At 54.5% G+C, this 25,349-nt stretch overlaps 2 protein-coding genes across 6 annotated transcripts; one reads left to right on the top strand and one right to left on the bottom strand.

Moving 5' to 3' along the window:
• The first annotated feature begins 108 nt into the window (after window positions 1-108).
• On the top strand, window positions 109-22,132 carry ITGB4 (integrin subunit beta 4). Of its 5 annotated transcripts, none has more exons than XM_015879714.2 (41): window positions 109-624; window positions 2,857-2,948; window positions 3,074-3,156; window positions 3,603-3,704; window positions 3,897-4,101; window positions 4,461-4,557; window positions 4,643-4,814; window positions 4,951-5,214; window positions 5,639-5,728; window positions 5,827-5,949; window positions 6,059-6,226; window positions 6,469-6,545; window positions 6,687-6,898; window positions 7,113-7,216; window positions 7,341-7,439; window positions 7,779-7,905; window positions 8,016-8,135; window positions 8,245-8,351; window positions 8,595-8,628; window positions 9,045-9,233; window positions 9,449-9,552; window positions 9,829-9,887; window positions 10,366-10,389; window positions 10,478-10,626; window positions 10,702-10,881; window positions 11,465-11,613; window positions 11,786-11,990; window positions 12,537-12,697; window positions 13,254-13,434; window positions 13,557-13,694; window positions 14,366-14,548; window positions 14,743-14,874; window positions 15,827-16,027; window positions 16,877-17,035; window positions 17,567-17,740; window positions 18,482-18,631; window positions 19,103-19,291; window positions 19,501-19,656; window positions 19,971-20,135; window positions 20,445-20,558; window positions 20,833-22,132. In XM_015879714.2, exons 1-41 carry the CDS (start codon window positions 620-622, stop codon window positions 20,973-20,975), a joined length of 5,586 nt encoding a protein of 1,861 aa, XP_015735200.1. In that variant the 5' UTR covers window positions 109-619; the 3' UTR covers window positions 20,976-22,132. The 5 variants fall into 5 exon arrangements, with proteins under 5 accessions (XP_015735200.1, XP_015735197.1, XP_015735201.1 ...); XM_015879711.2 differs by having other exon boundaries at window positions 2,818-2,948; XM_015879713.2 differs by lacking the exon at window positions 109-624 and adding an exon at window positions 914-1,052.
• On the bottom strand, window positions 21,822-25,103 carry GALK1 (galactokinase 1). The gene is made up of 8 exons (XM_032448312.1): window positions 24,918-25,103; window positions 24,631-24,820; window positions 24,218-24,337; window positions 23,766-23,901; window positions 23,220-23,401; window positions 22,993-23,143; window positions 22,707-22,869; window positions 21,822-22,336 (listed from the first exon to the last, which is right to left on the bottom strand). The coding sequence occupies exons 1-8, from the start codon at window positions 25,080-25,082 to the stop codon at window positions 22,265-22,267; spliced, it is 1,179 nt and encodes a 392-aa protein (XP_032304203.1). The 5' UTR covers window positions 25,083-25,103; the 3' UTR covers window positions 21,822-22,264.
• Window positions 25,104-25,349: the final 246 nt, after the last annotated feature.

Below are 25,349 nucleotides of genomic sequence, written 5' to 3'. Positions count from 1 at the left end.
TCAGAGCTCCAACACCCAACCTCCGCCCTTGTTGGGCAGCAATGCCACGGAGGGACGAGCCCTGAGCCCCACCAATAAAGCAACCGGTGGTAAAAGCAGCCCCTTCCCAGTGCCGGGTCGCTGCCCGCTGCCGGCTCAGCCCTTTTCCTTCGGGATGGGGACGCGTTGTACGGGGGGAGGCAGCGCTGCGGGGCTGTGCCTGCCCGTACAGGTGTGTGCGGCGCGGAGGAATGCCAACCACTGAGTCACGGCCCCCTCCCACCCGGCCGGCATAAAGCCCGGCCTCACCTGGGTACAGGGCTCAGCGCAGGGCTCAGAGCTCGGCTCGTATCTCCGCTCCCCTGTGCGGGCACCGAGGGATGGAGGAACGTGGAGAACGAGGTCGATCTTGGGGCATATGAGCCCCGCGGGACGGAGGTTGGAGTTTAACCGGAAAGAGAAAGGGGACAGAAAAATAGAAACGAGGGAATAAAAGGAGGAGTTGGGGGGGGGAAGAAAAAGGCCGAGCTGGTGGCAGCGGAGCAGCGCGTTCCCTGCTGCTGCTGGAGGGATTCCTTGGCTCGCTGTGCTGCTCTCCGGGTCACGGCGGAGGGTTTGGACGCTGTCAGCACCGGCTCTAATGAGGTTTGTGGAATTAATTCATCTGCGCTCGGTGCCGTTGGGTTTGTTTCTAAGTTGATTGACTCGGGGGCGGATGGAGGCACGGGGCAGGTGGGCTCAGCTGCGTGTTTCCCTTTCTCCTTTAGCAATAGCTGCGTGCTTTCTGCTGCTTTATTTTGCTGCAAGCTGCGTTGCTCCCGCCTGGGCAGTTCTGCTGTGCAAAGCGCTTTTCCTTTCCAAAGTTATTTGGTGGAACAAAGCTGCCCGGGGGGGCCATGCCTGTGCCATTGGGACGGCGCACAGCCTGCAGTGCTGCTGCTTTTGGAGACGGTTCCTTACAGGTTTCAAAGGTTACAGGAGGAAAGTCCTCCTGGGGAGGCACAACTAAGAGCTCACGGAGGTTGTTTTGCAGAGCAGGTCGTTGGCTGCAAACCCTGTGAAATGCGGGTCAGGTTGGTGGTGCTTTTATGGGGGTTTGTCCGAGCTTTGTGAGGTCTCTGCATGTTTCCACCTGGGTGCTGGGTTCTCCCTGGCACAACACTGGGTGCCCTTCCAGCTGCCTCCCACCACTGTCCCCTCCTCCATCCCATGGGGTTCCACTGCACCCTGGGGAGGTCTGTAACTGCAGGGGGGGACCAGGCTGTGCTGGGGCCCTTGTCACGCTGTTCCCAACCCTGTGGGTTGCTTTGATGCTGGGCTGGATCCTTACGGATTCCAGCGTCCTATGGAACAGAGTATAGAGGTGACAAAGGATCGTGGGGGTGCTTGGGTACATTGAGGCTGCTGTCCCTGAAGGAGGAGTGAGCCGACAGCCCCATCCCCAATGGTATTTCATAGGTCTAAATGCAACATATAGTTGCTCTGCTCATCCCAACCTCAAAGCTGTGCAGATAACGGCATATGAGGGGGGTATGTGTGAGGTTTGGGATATTGGGTTCCCATTCCTCAGACCTCTTCCCCCATCTGTCCCAGGGCAGTGCCCAGCTGCAGCTTCAACCTTCCCAGTACCAAGCTGTGCGGGGCAGGTTCTGCTGGTCCATACTCTGTTCTTCCAGTGGTTCCTTTGGAGAAGGTCCTTTTTGCTCAGGTGTGAGAGGTGCAGCCTGGGGGTTCCCCGGTGCTTTCCAGAGCTGTGTTGGCTGTGCCAAGGCAGAGATGGATGCTGGGGCAGAGGAATAAGAGCAGGAGGAGATATGGTCAGGGAGGGGTTGGAATCAGCTCCACTTTGTCCCCTAATCCTTCACAATTGAGCAGGTTTATTGTCATGAAAACCCAGTCAAGGGATGGTAGTGAGTTCCTGTTGGTGGCAGGGGAGTTGGACTAGAGGACCTTCAGGGGTCCCTTCTAACTCAGCTGATTCTATGATGCTATGACCACTTCATTCTGCTTTTACCCTGAGCACAGATGTGCTGGCAATGCAGGGTGGGACTGGCCCTGCCAGACACTTCAAAGCTTGCAGTGCACGGGGCACCAGGATGTCAACACTGAGCTGTGCTGCTTTATGGCTGTTTATCTCAGCTCTCAGAAGGACGTAACTGTGTCGGTGTACCCAAAGGCCAGGGAGGAGCTGGGTCTGTGCCATAGGGCTGAGCTGAGTTCTGGCCCCTGGAATAGGACAATTCTCCCTATTTCTGCAATGGGGCTGTTGCCACGTACCCAGCTACTGTGTGAGCACCCAGAGAGAGAAATCCCAGCACTGGTGCCGTCTTGGAGTCCTCGCTGCCATGACTTCTGCACATGTACAGCTTTGTGTGCTCTCTCAGTATGTTTCTATGGGTTCTGTTGGGACCTGTGCAAGGGACCCAGTGCTCTCCAAACCACGCAGCCTCCTGGCAGCCCAGAGCTCCGGGTCTGGCATTTCCCAAGACCTCACCCTCTGTTTGTTGTTCAGCCATCCTGGAAACTCTTAGTGCAATAGGAAATAGCGGGAGGGACAGAGCTGTGTTTTGCTTTGTGTGGGGGGGTGCAGGTGGACACTTTGCTCTCTTACAGGACAATCCAGGGCTGGACACGATCACTGCTGCTCTCATGTGTGGAGGATGCTGGGCTCTGTTTGGCAGTGGGGTGGCAGCAACCCTGCCCCAGAATGGGGACTTTGAATCTCTCATGTGTGCCTGCATGGAGCACAGGCTGCTCTTGGTTCTGATGTTGTGCCCTTCCCTGCTCCAGCAGCTGGGCACATCACTGTCCCCTATTCAAATGTTTCCCTCCCCCCAGCCCAGGTTTTTCCACCGCTCAGCATCCCATGTGTTGCAGGAGGAGGAGGATGGCAGCGCTGCCAAGGCCGTGTATGGGGCTGCTGCTACTGACCCTGCTCTGCACCACCGCTCTTGGCCAACGGAACAGAAGTGAGTGCAGCCTTCCTCCACACACCCCAGCCAAACCTCCGGCTTCCTGGGAATTGGGTTGGCCTTTGCACCTCTCGTCCTTATTTATTTTCTGCATTCCTTGTGCTGCAATCTTCCCCCTCCAGATAACCGCTGTGTGCAGAGCCGGGCAAAGAGCTGCACTGAGTGCATCCGTGTGGCCAAGGAGTGTTCGTTCTGCACTGAGGAGGTGAGGGCAGGCAGGGATGTGGGGGGAAGGATTGCCCATGGGATGGAGGGAGAGCTGTATCCTGGTTGCTCCCATTCTCCAGTGTGCTAGGGGACACTGTGTCTTCTGGGCAGCACTTGTCTCCATCTCTCTGCCCTACAAGGGCTCACCAGACTCAACTGACTCACCCAGGGCCCCATAGTGCCCACCCTATGTGGAGTATTGAATCATAGCATCATGGGATGGTTGGAGTATGAAGAGACCCTAAAGACCATCTGGTGCCAGCCCTGCACTGAGCAGGGACACCCACAGCTCCATCAGTGCTCACAGCCCATCCCCTGACCTTGGCTGTCTGCAGGGATGGGGCACCACCGCCTCTCTGGGCAACCCATGCCAATGCTTCACACCTTTTTTTGTTCTTTTTGACTCATTTTGGTGCTCTTAACACTGCTCTCATAACGACGCAGAGCTTTGAGGAGCCGCGCTGTGACCTGCGGGAGAACCTGCTGCGCTATGGCTGCGGGGAGGCCGGCATCGTCTACACGAGGGGCGAGATGCGCACTCAGCAGGTGGGCACTGCAGGGACCCCAGCCCCCAGGTGTTGATGTCTGGGGAGGTGCCCAGATGGGCACACATGGGCATGAGGGAACTGTTGCTCTGAGGGCAGGGATTGGCTCATAGATTCATAGAATGCTTTAAATTGGAAGGGGACCCTTCAGGGCCATCTGGTCCATCCCATTCACCCCTCTCTTCCTCTACAGAACATCAGCATCAACACGTTCCTGCAGAGGACCCAGGTGGCCCCCCAGGCCATGTTCATGCGGCTGCGGGCTGGGGAGGAGATGAGCTTCAACATGGATGTCTTCCAGCCCCTGGAGAGCCCTGTGGATCTCTACATCCTTATGGACTTCTCCTACTCAATGTCTGATGACCTGGATAATCTCAAGAGCATGGGGCAAAACCTGGGTGAGAGCTGGGAGCCCAGGGTTCCCTGGCGGGATAGAACTTCTATTAGTTTTTTGTTGCTGCTCTGTTGGGTGGATCCTTCCTGGACCATCATGTGTCCTCTGCCCCACGGGTTTGTTCTGTGCAGTGGCTTTGGCATCTCAAGCCTACAGGCATGAGTTCTGTTGGAAGCTCCTGCCTTGGAAAGGAGCTGCCAAAAGTGCTGTAGGTTTCTACTCCAAAATGACAAGATCTGAGCTCAAAGAGTTTAAATCCTTGGAGTCCAGTCTGAGATGTGATGGCACCCAAGAAAGGACCCCTTTCTGTGGAGCATCAACCTAGTGGGCTTATCCTCTTTCACATCTGTTCCTCTCTCCCAGCTGAGTTCCTGCAAGCCCTCACCTCCAATTACACCATCGGCTTCGGCAAGTTTGTGGACAAAGTCTCATCCCCACAGACAGACATGAGACCTGAGAAGTGAGTAAGGCTGGGGGCCCGTATAGGTAATGCAGCTCCCATTGGGCTTGCTGGAATGCCTCTTTGCTCTCCTGCTCTCTCACAGGCTCCGTGAGCCGTGGAACAACGCTGACTCCCCCTTCTCCTTCAAGAACGTCATCCGCCTGACCAACAACATCAACTACTTCAGCCAGGAGCTCAGGAAGGAACGCATCTCTGGAAACCTGGATGCACCCGAGGGTGGCTTTGATGCCATCCTGCAAACTGCTGTTTGCAAGGTGACAGTGGCTGGGGACACGGGAGGTGAATGGGCAGCGTTCTGGTCTTAATGAGTTGGGTTTTCCAAGCCCTACCACTGACCACAAATGCTGTGTGCTGGGCTCAGAAGCAAAAGTCCCTTCTCCCCCTTTGTAGGACAAGATTGGCTGGAGGAAGGACAGCACGCATTTGCTGGTGTTCTCCACTGAGTCAGCCTTTCACTATGAAGCTGATGGTGCCAACGTCCTGGCAGGGATCCTGGCGAGGAATGATGAGGAGTGTCACCTGGACACCCATGGCACCTACGTGTATGACACCAAGCAGGACTACCCCTCAGTGCCCACGCTGGTGCGCCTGCTGGGTCAGCACAACATCATTCCCATCTTTGCTGTCACCAACCACTCCTACAGCTACTACGAGGTGAGGGAGCTGTATGGGATCACCTTTCTTCTGGAACCATCTCTTGCTCCTCTCTGGTCCATGAGTGCTGAAGCAATGTTTGCCACTTTGAGTTTGTGCCATGGCTTGTCAAGCTCTGGTTTGGGTTGTGGAAAGCCCCAAGATGTGCTGTTGGAATGCAGGAATCTGAGCTCCTAGGAGTCTGCTTTGTTTGTGTGAAGAGCCGAAGAGTAGTTTATGTTGGAAGAGGAACATTTGGAGGTGTCTGACACACAACCTGCTCAAAGCAGAGCCCACTGGCATGAGGTTATTAAGGCCTTGGCAAGACCTCAAGCTGAGCTGAGAACATCCCAAGGAGAGCTGTGGGGTCACTGCTCATAGGAGGGGCAGCAGCTGGACTTGCCACCATGGTGCCATACCTCAGTGTGCCCCTTTCTCTCTGCAGAAGCTGCACAAATATTTCCCCATCTCTGAGATCGGGGTGCTGCAGGAGGACTCATCCAACATCGTGGAGCTGCTTCGCACGGCCTTTGAGGTGATGGTGCTCTGCAGGGCTTTGCTCCTGCTCCCAGGGTGGGATGTGGTTTCAGCGGGGCTGAAAAAAATCACTGTGATCCCCTTCTGTCCACCCAGCGCATCCGCTCCAAAATGGACATCCGAGCTGACTTTGTCCCCAAGGCTCTGAAGACGGAGTTCATCTCCTCAATGTATGAAAAGACAGAATCCGGGTCCTTCCACATCACCCGTGGGGAAGTGGTAGGTCCTGGGAGGGCTGAGCTCTGCCACATCCCAGCTTCCTCCCTCCTGGGGGGGTTTGGTGGTGGGGTCACCCCCCTGGGCTCACCCACCTGCCCCATCCCTGCAGGGTAAGTTCCAGGTGCGAGTGAAGGCATTAGAGCACGTCGGTGGGCAGCACGTCTGCACCCTCCCTGAGAAGGACCGGCAGGGCATCATCCATGTGAAACCCACCTCACTGAGTGACAGCCTCCAAGTCCAAGCCTCTGTCGTGTGTGATGTGTGTCCCTGTGAGCAGGTATGTGCAGGTTGTGCTTGGCCAATGAATGGATGCTGGTCCTGCTTGGCTTTGGGCAGGAGGTTTGGGGTTCTGGATCAGGAGATCCAGGGATGCTGCTTTGAGCTCACAGTGTGCTCGGTGCTGCTGCAAAGCTCAGATTCACAGGCAAAGCCTTTCCCTTGGCTCTGCCTTCTGATGCCTGAGATGGCTGTGGGGTAACCAAGCCCACCCAGCAGCACCTCTTCCCTCTCCCCTTACAGCAACCAGATTTCCGCTCACCCAAGTGCAGCTTCCACGGGGACTTCATCTGTGGGCAGTGCATCTGCCATGCAGGCTGGTAAGGACCCCACCAAGCCTCATGTCCCTCTGCCATGTCAGGGGACACAGTGTGATGCTCACATGTGCCCTGAGGGCTCTGCCTGGGTGCAGTCCCCATGCTCTGCTCCCACCCCTCTCAATGTCACCCCCTCCCCACCAGGCGAGGGGACACGTGTGACTGTTCCCCGGCTTCATCCCCCAATAACGAAGCCTGCATCCGCCCTGGGGATGTGGAGCCGTGCTCGGGTCGGGGCGAGTGTCTCTGTGGGAAGTGTCAGTGCTACCCCGAGGATCTAATGCAGCGATTTGATGGGGACTTCTGCCAGTACGATGTGCTGCAGTGCCCGCGCACCTCCGGCTTCCTCTGCAATGGTGAGAGCCATCGAGTGGGACTCAGTGATTCATACGGGTCCCTTCCAACTTGGGATGATCTGCGATCTGGGTCCCATCCACAAGGATGAAGAGCACGTGATGGGTTTGGGGGACTCTACATATGCATGGAGATGGGGGCATGCTGTTTGCACTCAGGCTCAGGGATGCAGCCCATGTTGGGTGCCATGCAGTGATGTCTCCTCTCACCTTGCAGATCGTGGTCGCTGTTCCAAGGGTGCCTGTGTGTGTGAGAGCGGCTGGGAGGGCCCTGGCTGTGAGTGTCCCACGAGCACTGACACCTGCATTGACAGCAGGGGGGTACGTCCCAGGCACCCACAGCAATGTCCCAGTGCTGGGAACACTGGGAGCCAGCAGCAAAACCCGATGTCACCAATGCTGTGTGACTGCTCTGTGACACCCAATGTCCCCTCTGCTCCCTCAGGGCATCTGCAACAACCAGGGGAGGTGTGAGTGTGGGAGGTGCATCTGTGACAAGGCATCCCTGTACACCAGCTCCACCTGCGAGATCAGCTACTCCCTGGTGAGGTTCTGCATGGGGCTCTTTGGGTTTCTCACTTCTCCTTCCTAGGGAGTGCAGAGTGGGGTGGGATGCTGTGCCCTCTGGCTCCCCAGCCATGTGGATGCTGAGTGTGTGTGGGGCAGAGGTCTCGGCTCTTGCCTTATCCTGGTTTGCCTCAAGGCCAGAAAAAGACCTTTCATGGCTTAGTGTCTCAGATTCCCTACTGCTAATCCCTTGTGAAGAAAGATGGCTCAGTTGTATTTTGGGAAGGCCAACTAATGTGGGTGCTGCAGGGCTGGGGATGGGATCCCTGCAGCCTGCTCAGCCCAGGGCTGATCTCCTCCATCTGCCTCTGCCCAGGGCTTCCAGGCTGTGTGTGAGAGCATCAGGGACTGCGTGCAGTGCCAGGCCTGGGGAACAGGCAACAGGAAAGGGAACTGCAGCACATGCCACCTCCATGTGGAGATGGTGGAGGAGCTGAAGAAAGGTACTGAGATGCAGAGACATGGGATCTGCCCGCCCTATGCGTGGCCAGGTGGGAGGAATGCTAGTCCTGGTGACTACAGCCTGATGATGCTATTCCCAATCTGTCTGCAGAGGAGGCCAATGAGCACTGCTCCTTCCAGGATGAAGAGGATGACTGCACCTACCACTACACACTGGAGGGAGACCCCAGTGTTCTCCCCAATGCCACCGTCCAGGTGCAGAAGAAGAAAGGTGAGCAGAGAGGTGGCAGAGCTCTCCCTGTGCAGCACTGTGAGCATTGGGAGAGATGCTCCCAGGCTGAACCTGGCTGATGTGGCTGATGTGCTGCTGTTGCTTGCAGAGTGCCCTCCTGGCAGCTTTCTCTGGCTCATCCCACTGCTCATTTTCCTCATCCTGCTCCTGGGGCTGCTGCTGCTGCTGTGCTGGAGGTACTGCGCCTGCTGCAAGGTGAGTGACACCCAAACCCAGCCCACCTTCACCATTGCTGGGGCATCAGCGCTGCCTCTCGACTGACATCCAGTACCACTGCTGTGAGTTGCAGTGTGACTCCCCCCACTAAAGGGCTGTCAGTCTAAGATCACCTTCCAGAGCCCCATCTGTCCCCATTCCAGCACTAAATCCTCCTAGCTGAAGATGGGTCTTTCACCCTTGACTACAGAGTAACTGTGTGTTTGGTTATTCCTTTTCTAGGCTTGCCTGGCCCTGCTCCCCTGCTGTGCACGAGGTATGAGCCCTTTGAAATGGGGTGGGAGGGGGGGTCTGTGGGGTCACTGCCTTCTTCTGGGGGGATACACTCAAGTAGGCATCCTCCTCCTCTTCCTGTCTGGGTTGGGAGGTGAATCAGGGCAATGTCTTTTCAGAGGCGAGATACTGCTCATCCTCCCTCCCCCACTGGAACCCCTCTGCTGGGGGGTCCCCATTCTTGGACACCCTCACTCTTGCCACCAACTTATTGGCCCCACTGTGCTCCCAACACCCTCAGCTTGGTGGAAGATTCCCCAGGACAAATCCCTGCTTTTGGGGAACTGATGGTTGGCATCTACTGCACCCAGGAGTTGGACACGATGATCCTCATGGATCCTTTCCAACTTGGGATATTCCATGATTCTATGGTTATGTGACTCTGCCCCTGCTCTGCAGGTCGCACTGTTGGCTTTAAGGAGGACCACTACATGCTCCGCCAGAGCCTCATGTCCTCAGACCACCTGGACACCCCCATGGTCCGCAGTGGATCCCTCAAGGGTCGGGACACCGTCCGCTGGAAGATCAACAACAATGTCCACAAGCAGGGCCTCACCTCCCACACTGCCCTCAACCCCAAAGACCTCAGTAAGTGACAGACATGAGGAACAGGGCCTGGAGGAGATGATGGAGGACACAAAACCCCAGTGATTGCCTCTAGTAGCCATCATGTCACCTCCAAACCCATTGCAAGGGTCTTCTGGGCTGGTGCTGGATGGGGTTCGGCTGTTGGCAAGGTGTGATCTGGACACCACGCATCCAGCATTGGCTGGGTTCTCAGAGTGGGGAATTTCTCCTTCCAGTTCCCTATGGGCTGTCGCTGAGGCTGACTCGGCTCTTCACACAGAGCCTGGTGAAGCCGGAGAACCGTGAACGTGAGCAGCTGCGCAAGGAAGTGGAGGAGAATGTAAGAGTCTGAGCACGGTGGGGTGGGGATGGGGATGGGGACCCTTCCCTGAATGCCCAGACCTTGAAAGGAAGGAGCAACTTTCCCTCTTTCTGAAAGAAAGCACAAACCCTCACAATTACCAAAGTATCACATTGGGTTTGCTCCAGGTGCAGCCTCTAGCTGTGTACTGGGTTCAAGCTGAAGGGTCATCTCTGCTTTGGGTGGGGGGAGAAGGAGAGGACTGGGTTTGGCTTGGGGTGATGTATAACTGCAAAGTCCCTCTTTGTCCTACAGCTAAATGAAATCTACAAGCACATCCAAGGCTCCCACAAGGTCCAGCAGACCAAGTTCAGGTAGGTCACTGCGGGAAGACCTTCTGTTTGGGGTCGGGTACCCCAGGGCCCTGCCTAAGAGTGATGGGAAGGGTGTGAAATCTGTGGTGTGGGATGGAACGTGGTCTGTGAGCCATTCCCAGTGCTCACATGGTGCTCAATGGGAAACTTCAGCCCTGTGCACAATGAGTGCCTGCTGCAGTGTGGGGATGCTGGCACTGAGCAGGGAGCACCATCCCCTCCCTGTGGCACTGAGCAGCTGCCGGTGCCCTGTGGGCTTGTTTCTCACTGCATTGGGAAACCTGGGGCTGGAAGGAGCAGCCTGGCAGGAGGGAACATGAAACAGGGCTGTTGCCTCTGTAGGATGGGTTGGCATTGATCCCTATGGCTGCAGCCCGCAGGGCAGCTGCTGCAGCTCAGACATGTGCAGGGCTGTGATTCATGCAGAACTTTGTCTCCCCAAAGGTGTTACTCACTCTGTTTCTTTCTCCCCTCCCAGGATGCAGCCCAATTCTGGGAAGAGGTAAGTGGAACTTGCAGCCTTCTCCTCTGCTTCTCTCCTCTCTAGCACTGAGCAGACCTCATTCAGCACTTACCTTCCTCTCTTCCAGGCAGGACCACACCATTGTGGACACAGTGCTCACTGCCCCTCGCTCTGCCAAGGCAGAGATCATCAAGGTCACTGAGAAGCACGTTTCCCACGAGGCTTTCAATGACCTGAAGGTTTCACCAGGTTACTACACTGTGACCTCTGACCAAGGTATGGAGCAGAGCTGATGCTGTGTCCTGGACAGAGGGGACATTTCCCACCATCCATCATTATCCCTTCCCCCAGATGCTCACGGGATGGTGGAGTTCCAAGAAGCTGTGGAGCTGGTTGATGTCCGCGTCCCACTCTTCATCAGGGAGGATGATGATGATGAGAAGCAGCTGCAGGTGGAGGCCATCGATGTCCCCACCGGCATCGCACAGATTGGACGCAGGATTGTCAACATCACCATCATCAAGGAACAAGGTGAAGGGTGGTGACTGTGGCATGACATTAAGGGCAGTTTGTATCTGTGTGTCCCATGTCCAGATGGACTTGTGGTTTGTTAGGAAGGTGCTCTCTGTGTATCTGAGCTTCCATAGGTCACAAGCCAAAGACTGCTATCTTCAGCCACTGGGGTCTAAACCACAGCATCTTTTAAAGCATAAAAAGAGAAGTCATTGCCCCTGGTAACAGAGACAAAAATATTTGACCACCACAAATTTCCTCTTACCAGTTCTGTGGCAAGAGTTCCATGGGTTGGCCATAGGTCCCTGCAGTGCTCAGGGCAGCAGGTGAATGCCCCCAGTGATTTGCTTTTGTTTCCCATAGGGTGGTTTTGAGCAGGGAGAAGAGTCAGGACTGGTGAAGCCACCAGCCCATGCACTGGTATTTCCAATGTGGTTTATAGCTTTGGGTGGTAAGAAGTCCCCACTCATTGTAGAGGAGTTGGACCAGATGACCTTTAAGAGTCCCTTTCAACTCAAATGATTCTATGAACTCTCCCCCTAAACATTTGTACTGTGAATCTTTGTGCATTTACACATTTGTTGTCTCCTACCCCTTCCAGCCAGCAGCCTCATCACCTTCCTGCAGCCAGCCTATTCCCACAGCCGCTTTGATAAGGTGGCCAAGATCCCTGTCCTGCGGGAGATCATTGACAACGGGAGGTCCCAAGTTACCTACAGGACCCGAGATCTCACTGCCAAGGAAGGCAGGGTAAGGATGGGGCTCTTGACCTGGGCAGGCACCAAGAAAGGAACCAACCTTTGCAGAAAAACAATTGATTGGGCTCAAATGAGATATGGCCAGGAGAAGGGAGACCCAAAGGTTGAGAACCATCTTGTGGGTGCTGTGGGCTATAATCGTGCACTACTCTATTCTCCTCCAGGACTATGTCTTCACAGAAGGTGACCTGGTCTTCCAGCCTGGGGAGACCCGAAAAGAGGTGCAGGTCGCTCTGCTGGAGCTAACTGAGATAGACACCCTCCTGCACAACCGCCAGGTCAAGCAATTTGCCATCGACCTCCTGCATCCTAAATATGGGGCCAAGATCGGCCGATACCCCCAGACCACGGTGACCATTGCTGACCCAGGTAGGGGCTGGTAGCCAGGTGCTGGGTAATGGCAGCAGGGGATGGTTGACCCCCCAGCAGGATCAGTCCAACAGTAGTGTGCCATGAAGCTCCAGCCTCCCTGTAAAGGCTGCGATGAAGAACATCCAGCTCCGACCAGTAGATGTGGGTCTCCCTCTAGAGGCATTAGCGGGTATAGGTGGGAAGAAGATGGATGTTCTATGCTGCAAGAGTGCATTCTTCCTTCTTTTTCCTTAGGGATTTGCATTAAAAGCTGTACAAACAGGGGGAGAGGTGGTCAGCATTAGATACATTCAGCCAGAGCTGAAGGTTCCAGCTGCAAGAAGCAGGTGGTGCAGGACACTGGGGGATCAGAGCCAGACTTTGTGCCATCCTGCTGTGTGGTTTTGGGGGGTGGCATCACCAAGTGGCCTCAGTCTCCCTTCCCTATGATGGGGATTTATCCTTCAGTAATGCTGAATGGCCAAGCAGTGCTGGGAATATGCCCATTTCCTTTGTTTCCATCTTCTTGGAGGACTGGCAGTTCTCTCTTCCTTGTGTCTGCAGAGGTGGTGGATGGTGTCCCCCCGCTGACTGGCATGGGCCAGCTCACCCAGTCTCCCAAAGGCCGCCTGAGTGCACCCCTTAACCCCAGCGCCCAGGCTCTGAGCTCCAAGGAAATCCGCTTCAGTTGGTTTCCTCCGACAGGAAAACCTCTGGGGTACAAGGTAAGGGGTGCGTGGATAGCAGGGGAGGTGTGGGTCCCTGTCATGCAGCTGTCACATCTGTATTCCTTCATGCTGAAGGGATGGGGAGAAGAGAATGAAAGAAGGGAGTGAGTTCTTCCATCCCAGACCCTTTTGTAGAATCATTAAGGTTGGAAAGACCACTAAGATCACCCAGTCCAGATGTGCTACATCTCTACAATTCACACCTCCATCCACCACATGCCTGGGCAGCCTGTGCCAATACTTCTCCATCCCTGATGACTGTTGTTGGGTGGATGTGAGACTTGCAGGAAAGTTTCCTGTTGGATTGGACTCATCCCCTTTTCCATCCCTCACCTTTGGGCAAAGTTGCTATGAAGGCCCTAGAGGGACACCTATGTGTTCTGGATAGGGGTACAAATGAGACAGTGAGGTCTGCAGGTACCACAGATTGTTCTGACCCCTTCTTTTGGAGAGCTGCTCAATGCCCTAAGAACAGATACAAGAAGAGATAAGGAATTCCTCACCTATTACAGTGAAGATCTGAAGGAGTGATAGCTATTGCTTGTTTTGTCAGGTGAAATACTGGGTTCAGGGGGAGCCCGAGTCCGAAGCCAATGTCATTGATGTCAAATCACCTGTGGCAACACTGAAAAACCTCTATGCCTTCTGTGACTATGAGATGCAAGTCTGTGCCTATAATGCTATGGGTGAAGGAGCCTACTCTGACATCATACACTGCCGCACGCTGGAGGATGGTGAGCATTCTCTATGTAGGAGCAAACTGGTGTCCCTATGTCTGTAATTTATGGAGTTCCAGGCTCCTTGTTGCTTTGCTTCCAGCTGGAGTAACCCAGCCTCTTGGCTCTTGCCATTACAGTTCCCAGTGAGCCTGGTCGCTTGGCTTTCAATGTCGTGTCTTCCACCGTGACACAGCTGAGCTGGGCTGAGCCTGCAGAAACCAATGGGGTGATCACAGCCTATGAAGTCAGTTATGGGCTCGTTAATGAGGACAACGGTAAGTGCTCATCTTCTGGTCAGGGCAGCTCTACCAGTTGGAGTGTGCTTTCCATATCTGGACAGGTCCCAGGTTGTATCAGGAAACCCAGAGGTGTTCCAGAAAAAGATAGATGTCACACTAAGGGATGTGGGTTAGTGGGCATGGTGGGGGTGGGTTGATGGTTGAACTGGGTGATCTTATTGGTCGTTTCCAACCTAAATGATTCTATGATTCTAAAGCCAAATGGACTTCAAGGGCATTTATTGTGAAAACTGGGATAAGAAGGTGTCGTTTCCAGGAAGAAGGAGTACAGCAAATCATAACTGAGGGTTTCATCCTGCAAAGCCATGAGTGCTCTCAATTCCCATTCATTTCTGTAGTGTTTTGTCTTGTTTTTCGCGTTTAAAACTTTGTTCATAGGTCTTAGGGCTACAGTGCCAGAAAGATACCGTTTGGTGATAGTAGTAGGCAACTTCTGCTATAGGCTGATTTCAGCATTCCGTGTAGGAATTTCCCCAAGACAATGTCATGGTCATCATGAGCATCATAAGCAGCCTCTGCACCTTGTCCCTGAGCCAAGCTGTGTCCTGACACCAAAACCCATCAATCCTGTTGGCCAAGAATGTGCTGCTGTAGGGGCTCTTTGTGCCTCGTGACCTCATGGGGGGTATGTGTACCTCTACTTACAGTCCCCATTGGCCCCACGAAGAAGGTGCTGGTTGAAGACCCAAAGAAGCGCATGGTGCTGATAGAAAACCTGCGGGAGTCCCAGCCCTACCGCTACATGGTGAAGGCCAGGAATGGTGCTGGCTGGGGACCTGAGAGAGAAGCCACCATCAACCTCGCTACGCAGCCCAAGCGTCCCATGTCCAGTGAGTTGCTGCCCTGTCTGGATGGGGGGCAGTGGAGGTGGGAGCAGTGCTGGGGGGTTTCATCACCCAGCTGCTCCTCTACACCCTGCCCTCTCCACTGTACCACTCACCCTGGGGAAGGCTGAAGGCCTGAGCATGGTGGATCCAGCATGGTTTTGAGCTGTGTCTAATGGCATCCCTCACCTCCCCTCCAGTCCCCATCATTCCTGATGTCCCCATCATTGATGCTGAAGGAGGTGAGGACTATGACAGCTACCTGATGTACAGCACGGATGTGCTTCGTACTCCAGCTGGCAGCAAGCGTCCCAGCGTCTCTGATGATTCAGGTATGTTGCTCCAGGTTTTGCAAAGGTCGCTTCTAACATTCACTTTCCTTAGCAGCTTTCAGCAATGAGCTTCACTGCTCCTTTCCTCCTCCATGAGATGGGGGGATCTGAATGGTGGAGATGGTGGAGATCTGCACTTCCAGAGCACAGGAGCTGGGAACGCTTGACTAATGTTAGCTTTATTAGGACCACGTTCTAGCCAGGAGGCAAAGGGAAATCTCAGTGTGGGGTGGTGGAGTTCTTCATAGCATGCTGTGTTCATCTTCCTTGTCTGTTACTGTCTGAGTGGACCAACATTACAGTTAGCCAACCAGAGCTGGAAAAGCACAGATCTGAGTCCTTTGGAGGCTCAAGGTCTCAGCAAAGCCAACAGGAGGGAGCTCACCACGAGATGGGGAGGCACTGGCCAGGGGATCCACCCCTGTGGCCTCTCATCTCTTCCTCCATCACTTAGCTTTCAGGGTGAGGCTGGCTCCCTTGTCTTCTACACTGGAACAAGGAGGGAAAGATTGGCCATAAATTAGTGGGAACTGGAGGGTCTTTCCTATGGGGTTCTCCAGAGCCTGGGATCCAGAAGCAATTCCCAGGTCCTTGCAGAGAGCAGAAATAATGGGAACACCAAGTGTCTGACCATCCTGCATGCACACTGCAGAGCAAGGAAGCCTCTCCTGAGCGGGGGATTGGTGAAGCAGGCTGCTCATGGTAGGCGTATGGTGGGACTTTGGATCTCACTTTTTGTCATGATGGACACAGGGCTGGAAAATAGCCATGGGGTTGTGGCACATTGTGCTTGTCATGTTCCCTCCATCTACCAGTGATGTGATGGTGCACCACCTGAATTCATCAGCCAACGGGTGCTGTTCCCCTTCCTAGCAAGCAGCATGAAGGTGGTCGGTGTCCCACTCTGTCCCCTCTAGACCATGCCAACACCAGTGCTTACATTATCCCAAAGGCTCCCGATGGAAATACGTGCCGCTGCTGGGAGAAGACTTGGATCTTCGCCGCATCACGTGGAGGCTCCCACCTGAAACCATTCCCCGCCTCTCTGGCAGCAGCCACCTCTCCTCGGACACCGAGGGTCTCCTCCGTGAGGAGGATGGTGATGTGGCTACGGGCAGCCCCATGAGGAGCGGGACCCCCCGGCCCCAAGCAGGTGAAGGACGACTTCATATGGCACTGAGTGTCCTGTCTCGTCCTGCTCTGAGCCAAGGGGCTGGGTCAGCCTTCCTCCTCCCCCTGTGTGCCCATCCTCCTGTTGGCATGATGTCCACGTGCTGTAGAGTCTCAGTGTGTCTGTTCACCAGTGTCAAGGTAACCCCCATCTCGGCACGGACTTGGGAGCCTGCTAGCAAGTTGCTTCTACAAGAGGCTGAACCTTCAAGACATGAGCAAACTCAAATGATGCCTGGAAAATACTGCCTCCAAAGGCAGCCCCTCAACTTAATTAAGTGCCCTGAGCTCCTGGGGTGGATCTGCTGGACTGTTAAACAGAAATTTGGACTGGACATCCTCTAAGGGTTCCTTCCAGCTCAAATGATTTTGTGGTAGCTGATCTCTCCTGGCCTGCTGAGGATCTGCCAAGGACCAGAACAAGGAAGCAGTTTGCATTTTAGATCCAACTGAGATGGGATCCAGAGAGAGATAAGGAGAAACCGCCTCCATAAAAGGCTGTTTTTCTTCTTCTGCCTTCTTTCTGAACCTGAAATTATAAACCTGCGCTTGCGTCAGACAAGAGATGTGAGGGAACGAGTTGAGAACCACAAGCAGTGCCCCAGTGAGGCCGAGGTCTGGAGTTACCTTGGGCACCATGTGTGTCTGGTGCTGGTGTAGGGCAGCGTCTCTGTTTACCCATTTGTTTCCCCCTTACCGTGTTGGGTGACTTGTTCAAGATGGAGAGCTCCAGAACCACCTTGCAGAGCAACTGAAGCCAGGGCAAAGCCATGGGACCTGGAGCAGAAGCCCACCCTCAGCCAGACCCCTTACCATGTGCCCTCTTTCACAGAACACCTTCTGAATGGCCGCATGGACTACTTCTCCGGCAGCAGCAACACACTGACCAGGACAACAAACACCAGCTACCACCAACACATGCACCAGGAACACAGGGTGATGGGGAGCTCCTCATTGACCAGAGACTACTCCACCATGATGGCGGGGCACGGTGAGTATGAGGTGGTGGGGACTGCTCTTCCATTCCATGACCACCTTTAGATCCACACTCTGCAGATCCCTTTGGGTTGAAGTTGTGTTTGCAGACAAAAGGGATGATGAATCAGAGAAAAGGCAGCTCACATCCTTAGAGGTTGGACTTGATGGTTCTTATGGGTACCTTCCAACTCAGCATGATTCTATTATTCTACCACTGATGTGCTAGGGCTTTGATAAGGCTGCTCTGCTTCCCAACCACTCTGGAAAGGGTGCCCATCCCTGACTTGGGAACAGGAGCTACATCCTTGTTTCCACACTGCAAAGCTCATGTTGTTGCCCCTCTCACTATGTCTAGCAGCATGATTTCCTTTCAGCTCCGTGCAAGAACATCAAAATGGTGTTGACAAGAGGATGTAAAAAAAACAACTTCAAATCTGATCCTTAGAAACCTCAGTCTGTGCAGGAGTCAGCACATGGGCTGAACCCACTCTGATGTCTTCAATGGTGTTTTTCTTTTTCTTTCTTTCTCTATGCTGGTCTGTAGATTACCCAGGGAGATTCCTTCCTCCCATCCTTGAAGATGCTGGGAGGAGAATCCCACGGCCCAGGGATGTGGGTTTCAGGAGCAGGGTAAAGGTGAAGGGTTACTACCCCAGCACTGGCTGTCGGGACTGTATAATCATGACTGATGGGTCTGCGGGGATTTGCAAGTACATAGGTACAGCTTTGTCCAGTGCCTCCTTCCAGTCATGCATCCCATAACCAGCCACACCACTGGCCCTCTGTGAGCTACTCCCCATGGCTTTCTGTGTGCCACACTGATCCCCCCCCCTGACCTGGCTGAGCCTCCATCATACCACTTTTCCATTTGCAGGAGATTTCAGCTGTGTTCCCAGCCATGCGGGCTGATTAACCCTCACCACTGCTGCCACTGTGCCCTAATGAGCTGATCACCTCATCGTCCCATTGCTCTTCATTCCTAACAAGCGTTTTGTTCTCATTCTTACCCCACAGGCTTTTGGAGGACTCTTGGGGTGAACGTGGGTCCCAGCTTTGAGCAGTCCCTGCAGGTGTTGGTTTGGTTTAGCTGTTAATCAGGGCTCTGCTCGCTCTGAAGATGTCCACAAAGCATTTGTCAGGCTGGACAGAGAGCTTTGGGGTGAGCCAAGGGGGCAGCACACAGCACCAGGTCCCTAGGTAAAGGGCTGTGAAGCTTACCTTGCCTTGTCCCATGCAAGGGTGGCACCCCAAGGTCACAGGGCATCTCTGTAGGTGTGCAGAGTTCCCCTCCAGACAGGTTAGCTTGCAGAGAGGACATCTCCCCATGTTCTCCCCACGTTCTCCCCATGTTCTCCCAGGATCATCAGGACCATCCCACGCTTGCGTGTGTTGCTGCCTCCTCTCACCCAGCCCAACTGACCCCAAATTCCTGCTGTGACCGTCCCATTTTTTGCTTCAGATTCCAGGTTCCCACTGGGTGTCCCTGACATCCCCACACGGTTGGTGTTCTCTGCTCTGGGACCCACCTCTCTGAAGGTGAGCTGGCAGGAGCCGCACTGCGAGAAGGAGGTGCAGGGCTACAGCGTGCAGTACCAGCTGCTCAATGGAGGTCAGTGGGCAAGGAGAGGGCTCGTCTGGGGGCTGGGAGCTGCTGGTGGTAAAGTCTGGGCCAGGCAATGTGTTCTAGGTGTCATTGCCTGGGCTGGGGGCTTGGACCATATGATTTCTGTCACATCCACCATCTTAGCCAAAGGTTTTGTCATCACGCTGGATTTTGGAAAAAGGATTGGAATATAAGAATGTATTATTTTAACATGAAACTTGGGGCAGATCATGAAAATGTGGTTCTCTTTGGTGTTGAAAATCCCCAGGTTTTCAAGAAGACATTGCTAGTCCCTAAGCAACATCTGGTCCTGCACTACCCGCTGGGTTGGCAAGGTGTGATGGAGGTGGTTTGGGAGGGAGTTCTCTTGCTCAGTTTTCTGGATAGTCCATTTGAAGTAGGATTTAGGAGGAAGCCACAGCTCTGTCTTTATGCCTGCAACCCCACATTGATGTCCCCATTCCTTGTGTGTCCCAGGAGAGGTGCACCGCCTCACCATCCCCAACCCCAGCCAGAACTCAGTGGTTGTGGAGAACCTGCTGCCCAACCACTCCTACATCTTCAAGGTGAAGGCACAAAGCGAGGAGGGCTGGGGCCCTGAGAGGGAAGGAGTCATCACCATAGAGTCCCAGGTGGACCCACAGAGCCCACTCAGCCCTGTTCCAGGTGAGATGAATGGGAAGCAGGGAGGGAGGCACTGATGCCTTTGTGGCTGCCTACAGTGCTGGCCTTGCTGTTTTCACCCCCATCAACTCATCCTGAACGCTACTTTCCTCCCTTTTATTTAGAAGTGGGATCTTCTTTTCCATGTACTCCCCTTCTAGCTGTCCAAATAGCTGAGACCTCCCTGCTTCATTACATATATGCCCTGACAGGTTCACCCTTCACACTGAGCACACCCAGTGCCCCTGGACCGCTGGTTTTCACTGCCCTCAGCCCTGACTCCCTGCAGCTCAGCTGGGAGAGACCACGCAAACCCAATGGGACCATCCTGGGTTACATGATCACCTGCGAGATGCTGCACGGAGGAGGTACGGTGTCAGGCTGTGGAAAAGCAGTTACCTGTGCAGAGAACAAGATGCCTCCAGCAAAGGCAGTATAACAGAAGTGGTGGGAAGGACCCACAGCTCAGTGCAGCCCAAATCCAATGGATGAAGGCCAGCACTGTGCTGAAACAGCAGAACTGGGTGGTGCAATGGCATTGCCAGTGTATGGCATAAAGTTTAGGGAAAGCTGAGACATCAGCCAGCAATGGAGAATGTCTGTGTGTCCACCTTCTCATTGGACACTCACTGGGAGGTCTCATTGGAAGCTCTCACTTCTGTCATGTATCTGTGTGCATTAGGGGAGCCCAGGAATATCTACGTCGAAGGTGACAATCCAGAAACGACCCTGACTGTGCCCCACTTGAGTGAGAACATCCCATACAAGTTCAAAGTGCAGGCCAAGACCACTCAGGGTGTTGGGCCGGAGAGGGAAGGCATCATCACCATTGAATCTCAGGATGGAGGTATGGATCCATGTCCTTCTGGAAATGCAGAGATAAGAAAGATCTCAAAGCAGAGGATGTGCCTTCCGGGCTCCTTTTCTGAGCCACTCTGAAAGCCACCATTCTGATGGTGATTCCCATTTCCATCGTCTCCATTAGGAAGGCAATGCTGTGCTTTGTGAGCACTGTGCCTGTCCTGTGAAATGCACTGAACGTGGGGGATGACAGCAAGAAAAACCTCCTGAGCTGATTGTTGGTCCCCACTGAACAGGGCTGAGATACTGGAAGCTCCTCACCACATCCTGCCTTATTTGTCCCTTTTCTCCTTAGGTACCTTCTCACAGTTTGGAGGACAGCAATACACGAGAGAGGTGTACAACTTCCCCACGGAATACACCACCAAAACCAGCATCAGCCATTCCTCTCTGGATCCCCACTTCTCAGGTAGGGACCAGTGGGAAGATGTGGTTCTTCCTGCAGAGATATGTGATGTCCATCTTCAGTTACATCAGTGTTGCTGTCCCATGTTGTCCCCTCAAGTTTAAGGACTTGCAGGCTCATGCTGCAAGATGGGCAGTTTGGGAGCTGTTAGGGTCACTGCTCTCTGCCATAGGGCTTGTGTGTTGCTGTGTGGGATCAGGGATTGGACTCGGGGTCCTTTGGGTCCTTTCCATCTTGGGATGTTGTGTGTCTCTATGAATCCATCCTCTCATTGCAGATGGAATGCTGATGACTTCCCAGCGAGTGGAGAGTGCCAGCAGCACCCTCACCAAACAGGTCACCAAAGAGTTCATCAGCCGCACCGTGACGTCCAGCGGGACCCTCACCAAGCAGGTGGAGAGGCAGTTCTATGAGGCCTGAGCTGGGGCAGCAGGACACTCCATTGGGGCTGGCAGAGCTTTGTAGGACCATCCAGGAGGGCTTCACCCAGACTGTGCTGGTGCAGCTCCTACAGCCCCTCTATGGCACTTTGAGCTCTGCACACTCAAAGTTGGGTCACCGGGTGTGCTCACCCTGCAGAGTTCATCCTCCCTACCTTGCTCTGCACTCAGTTCTGCATGGATCACCTCCATGAGCAACCACCGCTCACTCCAGTTCCACTCCTCAGCGTTCACCCATCCAAGCACACCTCCTGCTGCAGGTATTCAGGTGCCTCCATGTCTTCATTCTCCCAAGACAAATTAAAGAGAATGATTTATTCTCAGGTGCTCAGTTTTGAGAGGAGGATCCCTGCTGATGAGATCCTGGTTTATAGAGGGTCACCACTGACTGGCACAGCTGCCCAGGGAGGTTGGGGTGTCACCATCCCCATAACCATTCAGGAACCATGGAGATGTGGTCAGTGGGATGGGATGGGTTGGGGTTGGACTGGATGATCCTCCTGGTCCTTCCAGCCTTAGCAATTAAATGATTGTCTACAGTTCCCACCTTTGGCCTGGGCTCTGTGGCAGCTTGGCTGTCTGCTGGAGATGGTTGTTTGGTTCTGTTCTGTTCTATGAGAGCTGCAAGGTAGTGGGTCAGGGTGACCTCTGCTTCCTTCCTATCTGTGTCTGTCCTCTGCTGCTAACACTGGTACCACAATAGCAAAGCATACCCTTCCATTTGTATAGCACTACTTATGATGGGCTCTGATGCTTTTTTTTGTTGTTGTTGTTGCATACAATATTGTACAGTTTTGGTAGTATATATATTATATAAATATATAAATGTATTTTATTATTTTATATATTAAAAAAACCCAAACAAACAGTGGAGGTGAATGAGATCAATGCAGAGTGATGAGGATACATTTGGACCATTGAGAAGAATGAGTTCAGGCCCCTTAGCAGCATCCTACCCAACCACTGCTCTGTCCATAGCAGAGCACAGGATGCTGCTCCCATGCACCCCTGTGCTCTCATAGCTGCACTGTGCCCCAAATGTCATTGCTTTTTAATTCTCACCTGGTCCCCAGAGCTGTTGGTGCTTCAGGTCAACCCAGCAGCAGCTCTGTGCACTTAATAAATGTTTTCTCTACAGTTTGCCTGTTCCTTTTGGTTTTAATGACGTTATTTCCTCCACCCCCAACAGCAGGTGGAGGTAGGTGTGCTCCAGTTATTTGTGCTCCTTGGGAAGGAGGTGATCCCAGCAGGGATGCTGTGTTTGCTTCTCTATAAGGGCAGCACCTTTGCCCCATCCGAGGGTCTGGTGATGTAGAAGGTCGCTGTGCCGCTGTACTTCTCCTATAGGTACAGAAGGAGCAGTAAGTGCAGATCCCAAACACCAGGAGCGTGCACTCACTGCACTAACAGCTTTCCCAGCCCACAGCTACCAGCACTGAGCTCCTCAATGCCTGGAGGTTATTGTTCCCTAGATGGATTTAGCCGCCCCAGAGCTCACCTGGCACTTTCTGATCTTTTTCTCAATGTAATAAATTCCTTCTGCTGTGCTTTGCAATCAGCACAGTGCCAAACCGCCCCCCAAGAGCTCAGCACATCAATGCACATAGGGTGTCCCAGCCCTGAGTGCCTTAGGATCACAGCTTCAGTATCATCACCTTGGGGTGGTTTGGGGAGCTTTAAGTCAATCTCTGGGCTCTTTGCTGTGCTGTACCTGGATGTGCTGCTGGGCTCTCTCTGCAGCCTCAGCCACCAGCAGTGTCACCGTACAGCCCCCAAAGCCTCCCCCCGTCATCCGGCTGCCATACACCCCATCGACCTCCAGGGCTGCTGCCACCAGCTGGTCCAGCTCTGGGCAGCTCACGGCAAAGTCATCCCTAAAAACATCACATAGAACAGTTGGGTTAGAAAAGACCTTACAGCCATCAACCTGTACTTCAACCTGAGTTGTCCCCCCACCATAACATTGTGCAGAAAGCCCCACGCCGCCTCATCCTCACCGCAGGGAGTTGTGGCTCTCCACCATCAGCATCCCAAAGGTGACATAATCCCCATCCCTCAGTGCTTGTGCTGCCCGTGTCGTGCGCTCAATCTCCCCAACAACGTGCCTGGCACGGCGATACACCTCCTCATCCAGCTGGCTCCTGGATGCTGCATAGACACACACACACACACAGCCTACAACAAACCCTACACTGCATGGAGTCGATGGATGCCCCATGCCCACCTTCCAGCTCGGCCATGGTGACATCCCGCAGCGTGGTCCTGCCCAGTGCTGCTGCTGCCTCCTGGCACTGCCGTCGCCGTGCTGGGTACTCACTGCCCGTCAGTGCATGACGCACGTTGGAGTTGGTGATGAGGACAGCCAGGCTGGCATCGTGCAGAGGGACGGGGACGGCATCCAGGGACCTGCAGGGAGGTGACAGTGCCCACCCCCACTGCGGCCACGTGGCACCCAGCAGGGGCAAAGTCTGTGTGGTTTAGGGTTTCACTCCAGGAGTGTTCACCCCACCCTTCCCAGTTATTAGTCCTAAGCTAGAGCCTATTAGTCCTAAATTAGACCCCATTTGTCTGAAATTAGACCATAATAACTTTGCCTGGGCAATAAGCACAAGGAAGGAACCATCTCCTTGAATGCTCCAATGGGACTTTTGGACACTATCCCCAGCCCCACTGTGGGTTTTTGGGTTTGGGGATAACACAATAGTGCTCCTGCATGGCTGTGTGTATGGCACAGCCACGGGACCAGCAGGTGGTGCCAGGAGGTGCTGACCTGCAGTCGATGAGCAGTGCGTGGTTCTCTTTGCCCATCACTGATATGAACTGATCCATGATCCCGCAGGGCATGCCAGCAAACGTGTGCTCTGCCTGCTGACACGCCAGAGCCTTGGCCACCAAATCACCATCATCTGTGGCAGGGAGGAGAGGAGCGGGTGAGCAGTGACGGGATGGACACCACACAGTGTGCCCAGTACTGAGCCCTCACTCCTCTCCTGGGAGGGTTTTCAGTTCATGGAGTGTGGGGAAAGCCTTGTGGGATGGGGTTTGCATCTCTGGGGACAGGAGGGTGGGGAGAAGATGCTCCAAAGGGAACGCTCCACCCTATGGGCTTTAGGGGCATGGGCAGATGGAGTGGGAGCTGTGCCCCATCCCACAGCAGCATCTCCCCAGGATCCCCCCAAGGACAACCCCATCCTACAATGGAACCAGGGATGGGGGCCGCACCGGGGCAGAGCTGCTGCAGGAAGGTGTATGTGGCCACTTCCAAAGAGGCAGAGCTGGAAAGGCCACCGCCCAGGGGGACATCGCTGGCGATCACAGCATTGAAACCCGGCACGGGACCACCTGTAGGAATAAAAGGGAGGAGAGGGGCTGTGAGTTCCCATAGGGCTTGGGGCTGCCCTACCCCATGGAGATCCCAGCAGAGGGGAGACCCCCTTCAACGTCCCATTTGAAGTGCACGGTGACCCACAGCACTGTGCTCACACAGCTCCTCCAAAGCCTGGTCACATTAACAGCTGTAGGACCACACCGGTGCTCTGTGATGCACCAAAGGGTCTTTTGCTCTGCACCAGCCTCCAGCCCACGGGAAACCCCATGCTATGAGTGTGACCCTACACGAGGGGCCGTGTCCTTACCGCGGTAGTGCTGGATCACACCTTTGACGTAGTTGGCCCAGTTCGGTCTCCCTGGGCTCAGGGGGAGGCTTTGGGTCGGAGCCGGGAACTGCACCCTATGGGGCTCGTCCGCCCCCGGCGCGGTGGTGACGATGGAGATGGTCCCGTCCTGCGTAGCGGAGCCCACCAGCACCGTGCCCAGCTGCAGGGCCTGCGGGGGGGGCACGACCCCGAGGGGACAGCGGGTCACAGCCCAGCGGACACGGCAGGGCTCGCTGGGGGGGCGGCGGGGCACGGCTGTCCCTTACCATGGGCAGCACGAAGCCGTCGTTGTAGTCGGTGTGTTCGCCGATCAGGTTCACCCTCCCTGGAGCCCACGCAGCCACGGCGGCCGCCCCCCCGAACGCCGCCTCGTACGCCCCGCGGGCGGCCCCAAGCAGCGGGCACCGACCCGGTTCCGGTACCGCCGCCATCGCCGCTCCGCTCCGCCCCGCCGGGCGGTACCGCTGCCCGCCCCGCCCCGAACATGGACCCGGTCGGATCCGGGGGGGCGGGATAAGAAACAGCGGATTAATGAGCGACAGAACGAGAAGAGCGACCCTATGGATGGGTTATGTCTGTTCATCCCCACATCAATACCTACACACCTATCTGTGCTTTATTTTTACCTTAATATCATATTACAGGCTATTGCTAGATATCTATCGGCACGTATCTATATACACATACGATTATACCTG

This window comes from Coturnix japonica, chromosome 18, assembly GCF_001577835.2.
Source record: "Coturnix japonica isolate 7356 chromosome 18, Coturnix japonica 2.1, whole genome shotgun sequence".
Lineage (NCBI taxonomy): Eukaryota > Metazoa > Chordata > Aves > Galliformes > Phasianidae > Coturnix > Coturnix japonica.
Note: the sequence above shows the minus strand (reverse complement) of the source record. Positions and strands in the feature narration are given on the sequence as shown.

What these genes read in the sequence shown, in the direction of transcription:
- ITGB4 (XM_015879711.2), top strand. An exon ending in CCAGGTGCAGAAGAAGAAAG is followed by an intron (nt 8,136 to 8,244) that starts GTGAGCAGAGAG and finishes TGTTGCTTGCAG; the next exon opens with AGTGCCCTCCTGGCAGCTTT. An exon ending in GTACCAGCTGCTCAATGGAG is followed by an intron (nt 18,632 to 19,102) that starts GTCAGTGGGCAA and finishes TGTGTGTCCCAG; the next exon opens with GAGAGGTGCACCGCCTCACC.
- GALK1 (XM_032448312.1), bottom strand. Translation starts at nt 25,082, where the DNA reads ATGGCGGCGGTACCGGAACCGGGTCGGTGCCCGCTGCTTGGGGCCGCC. An exon ending in CACCATGGCCGAGCTGGAAG is followed by an intron (nt 23,144 to 23,219) that starts GTGGGCATGGGG and finishes GTGTCTATGCAG; the next exon opens with CATCCAGGAGCCAGCTGGAT. An exon ending in GAGCCCAGCAGCACATCCAG is followed by an intron (nt 22,337 to 22,706) that starts GTACAGCACAGC and finishes CTGTACCTATAG; the next exon opens with GAGAAGTACAGCGGCACAGC.